At 33.7% G+C, this 4067-nt stretch overlaps 1 protein-coding gene across 1 annotated transcript; it reads left to right on the forward strand.

Moving 5' to 3' along the window:
* The first annotated feature begins 616 nt into the window (after positions 1-616).
* Positions 617-4067, forward strand: LOC142528632 (cytokinin riboside 5'-monophosphate phosphoribohydrolase LOG3-like). Its single transcript, XM_075633710.1, has 7 exons — positions 617-846; positions 1535-1632; positions 1814-1844; positions 2525-2624; positions 3305-3375; positions 3464-3607; positions 3728-4067. The coding sequence occupies exons 1-7, from the start codon at positions 670-672 to the stop codon at positions 3833-3835; spliced, it is 729 nt and encodes a 242-aa protein (XP_075489825.1). The 5' UTR covers positions 617-669; the 3' UTR covers positions 3836-4067.

Raw genomic sequence — 4067 nt, forward strand, 5'->3', positions numbered from 1 at the left:
AAAAGTATGTAGGACTTTTAGAGCTTCGTGCTGATAACGTGTTGTGAAAAAGTAAAAATTTATGGTAAAAAGTAAAAATCTCAAACTCTCAAAATTTACCAAACTACACACTTTATAATATTTTTCTCTCTACTCAATTGTGATTTTCTTCACAAATGAGAGATCTATTTATAGGAAATCTTTACAAATAATCCAAAAAATAAAATACATCATTACCTACATCATCACACACTAATTTTCAATATTTACAACTCTTATTTTCAACATTCAAATATTCAACATTCAAATATTCAATACACACATTTTAAATATTATTTTTCAATAGTTTTTTGTAAGTTGTTTTGTCTTCCATTAATCAAACAGAACCCGTACAACAGTCCTAAGCTATAATTTACAACTGACCTAGACATGATATGTTACAAAAAGAATTGATGTAAGAATAATTGTGATATACTTCGTTGTGTTCAATATATATGTGTGATTTTAACTAGATGAAAATTAACATTATTTGTGGATAACATTTCAAAACTGATTATATATAAATGTGATACCAAGTAGATGAAGAAACAATGTCAGTGGACAATATATCAAAACTAATATATATATATACATAAAAGGTAGACAATTATTAGCAGCAAGATTCATCTTTTGCTCTATTGTTCAACATATATGATAAGGGATAATAAACCAGAAACACGAAGAGAGAAATTGCAGGGAAAGGAAATGGAGAGAGAAAATGAAGGGAAAACGTCATCAAAATTCAAGAGGATTTGTGTGTTTTGTGGGAGTAGCCAAGGCAAGAAAACTAGCTATCAAGAATCTGCTATTGAACTGGGAAAAGTTTTGGTAATATTCGTATTTTCTTCGCTTTCTTTCCTATTGAACAAAGTTGGCATTTTTTTATTATTTTTGTTATTTTGTTCAGTGGGTATGTTGTAATATGTTGCTTTATTTTCAAATGGGCTGTGGAAAATCTATTCTAAACCTTTGCAACTTTCATCGTTATTTCTTGGAATTCGACCTGAAATCGCTTCAAGAGTTTCTTCAGTTCATCTCTCTCTTTCTTTCCCTTAGAAATTCACGGTGTTTTTGCATTTTGGATTTTTAAAATTTCATTGCATTCGCCATTGATTTTTATATTAATATTTTACTCCGTATTCTCTCATGCACGTAGTGTTCCCAGTCCTCAAACATGTAGAATCTTCATTTTTGTTTCTTCTTTCTGTTACTCCCTCCAGAATTTAAATAGCAAAAATCCCGCATTAGTTTCAGATAGATTTCCAGTTTAGATTCAACTTCACATTTGTCCAGTCAATTCATCAATGGTGTCCCTTAATTTTAGCAGTGAGGTTCATATTTTATTAAAATAACATTTGTATATAACTTAAAAAGTACTCCCACGCAGTATATCACTCGTAAATTGTAATCTTATTATAATGACTATTAGTATAATAATTTTTTCGGCTTTGTTTTCTGTACTTTTTCCGGAGTTTTTTGGGAACTATAATATTAATATATCTGCGTGTTTTAAAAGGTTTCAAGCAACATTGATTTGGTCTACGGAGGAGGTAGCATTGGCTTAATGGGGTTGGTTTCTCAAGCTGTTCACAATGGCGGTAGGCATGTCATTGGGTAAGGTTCTTGTTTTTTGAATTTCTAATTGTATTCGCATTGAATCTTTGGACTAAAAAGGTTGTAAAATAGCCCCCCAAAAAAATGAGATTTTTACTTTTTCCAAGATTACTAATCGAGATTAGCTTGTTATGTTTGGTTTTGTAAGTGATATTTGTCATGTTATTGTCTCCCTATGCAGGGTGATTCCCAAGACTCTCATGCCTATAGAGGTATGTATTGTCTGCTATGATTTAAAAGTAGACCTTATATTAATAATAATAAATAAGTAAAATAAACTAGAAATTCAACAAAAGATTTTACTAATCCTTTAGGCCTTTTCTCTTATGATGGCTCTAGCTGCAGTAGATTCTTAGATTGCTCGCTTATTCATCAATAACCAATTCTTATTACTATTTTCCATTTTTTTTACTGAATCTGTGTATTTTCTCCTCTTTGAAGAAATGCGATCAATCTGATGTTCTCCTTGATTCTGACAACATGGAAAAATGGAAATCCTTGTGTCTTGTTTGGTCTTTTACAACCTTATCCACAGTATAGTACTTAGGTGGCTGGTGTTTTTTCACAACAATTTATGCATTTTTGGACTCTAGTGTTCTCCAAGATTTTTCCTTTTCTGTTTCACCCCCACCCCATATTCGCTCTGCTGCGTTCTTGTATTCTTCTATATTGGCCTTTTATGTGATTTTAAAAGTTATTCAAGTGTATGTATATGTTTTTATCTGGTAGTAAATCTACCACTTGCTCTGGTGTTGCTGACTTTCAAGATTCTTGGATTAGTCACCCTTCTTTTATTGCAAAAAGTGCCCAGCGCCTAAATGTGATTAAATTTTCTTGGTTTTGGATTTTATCCGACACTTTGAATTAATGGGATCGAGTAAATTTTTTGCAGTTAACCGGTGTAACCGTCGGGGAAGTGAAGGCAGTTGCTGATATGCATCAAAGGAAAGCTGAGATGGCTAGGCATTCAGATGCTTTTATTGCCTTACCAGGTTGGTATTATGCCTAAATGAGCGGACCTAGGACGAGGGGGTTAGTTTTAATGGATTTAGGTGGTGCAACCTGTGGTACTAAAAAAAGTAAACTGAAATTTCAAAATTGTTTTGTCTGTCTGAAGAAAGACAAAACACACTTCTCCTGTGACTTTCTAATGAGCTTTCAGAAAAATTACACCGAAGATTTGAAAGTCAGCAATAAATTAACAAGTTAATTTAGTCAAAATGGATGTTTTTAAGAAACTTGCGCACGATAAAAGAAGGTAGGAGTCGTCCCTACTCCTACTAGTTTCCTCCAATGAGTCCGGTTCCGGTTACACTGAAGATTGGCTCGACAGAACTCATGCTCACCTCTTCCAAGAATGTACATCCTTTCATTGTACTGAGTCGGTTTAATGGTTGGATTTCATTCCAAGACCAAGTTCAGTCAAGGAATCAGAGAGTACAAAGCATCCTGATTTTTTCTATCATGTTACCTTGAGTGAAATCATTGCTGAAATGCTTTACTATATGATTATGTCTTCCACTACCTGTATATGCCAGGACAGACAAGGGACAAGTTAACAAAGTTCAAAGGGATATATGTTTCTCTTAATCTTTAAGCGTCAACATGACATTTATTGTATGTGAATCGAGCAAATTTCGAGACTCAAATCTGGTTAACCCGAAATATGCAGGTGGTTATGGAACTTTGGAGGAATTACTCGAAGTCATAACTTGGGCTCAGCTTGGAATTCATGATAAGCCGGTATACGTATCAAGAAAAACTAAGAAACTCATGGATCTAAATGTGGTGAAGGGGGCCATATATTAAGGTATCATGATCATTTTCGCAGGTTGGATTGCTGAATGTGGATGGATATTATAATTCCCTATTGTCGTTCATTGACAAAGCTGTAGAGGAAGGCTTCATTTGTCCAAATGCTCGTCACATTATCATATCTGCAACAACCTCGAAGGAACTTGTAAAGAAACTGGAGGTAAGATTTACCATTTTTTAGTACAATCTCCCGGCAAAGAACCTCAAAACACACTGAAAGATTAACTGTTTCAAACTTATAGTTGAGGCCCATAATTGCTCAAATCTTTGTGATCTGTAGGAATATGTACCTCGCCATGAAAGGGTTGCTTCGAAATTGAGTTGGGAGATTGAGCAGCTCGGTTACCCCAGAAAAATTATATTTCGAGGTGAAAGAAAATTGAATTAAATTGCTAACTAGCAGAGATGGTTAGATCCTGAAATTGGTATTGAAAGGAAAAGCTAACTGGCAAAGTTTAATAATCTTGCTGTGGGAGAGTATTTTGTATATTCTATCTTGTAATCTGGAATCTTATTTTCCCTTCACATAGTAATTAAGTTTATAAGTCTTTTCTTATGTAATTTAATTTTCAACCAACGGAAACTTACACTATTTTGCTTGTCATTGTTTTGCCTTCTCA

This window comes from Primulina tabacum, chromosome 16 (assembly GCF_025594145.1).
Source record: "Primulina tabacum isolate GXHZ01 chromosome 16, ASM2559414v2, whole genome shotgun sequence".
NCBI lineage: Eukaryota > Viridiplantae > Streptophyta > Magnoliopsida > Lamiales > Gesneriaceae > Primulina > Primulina tabacum.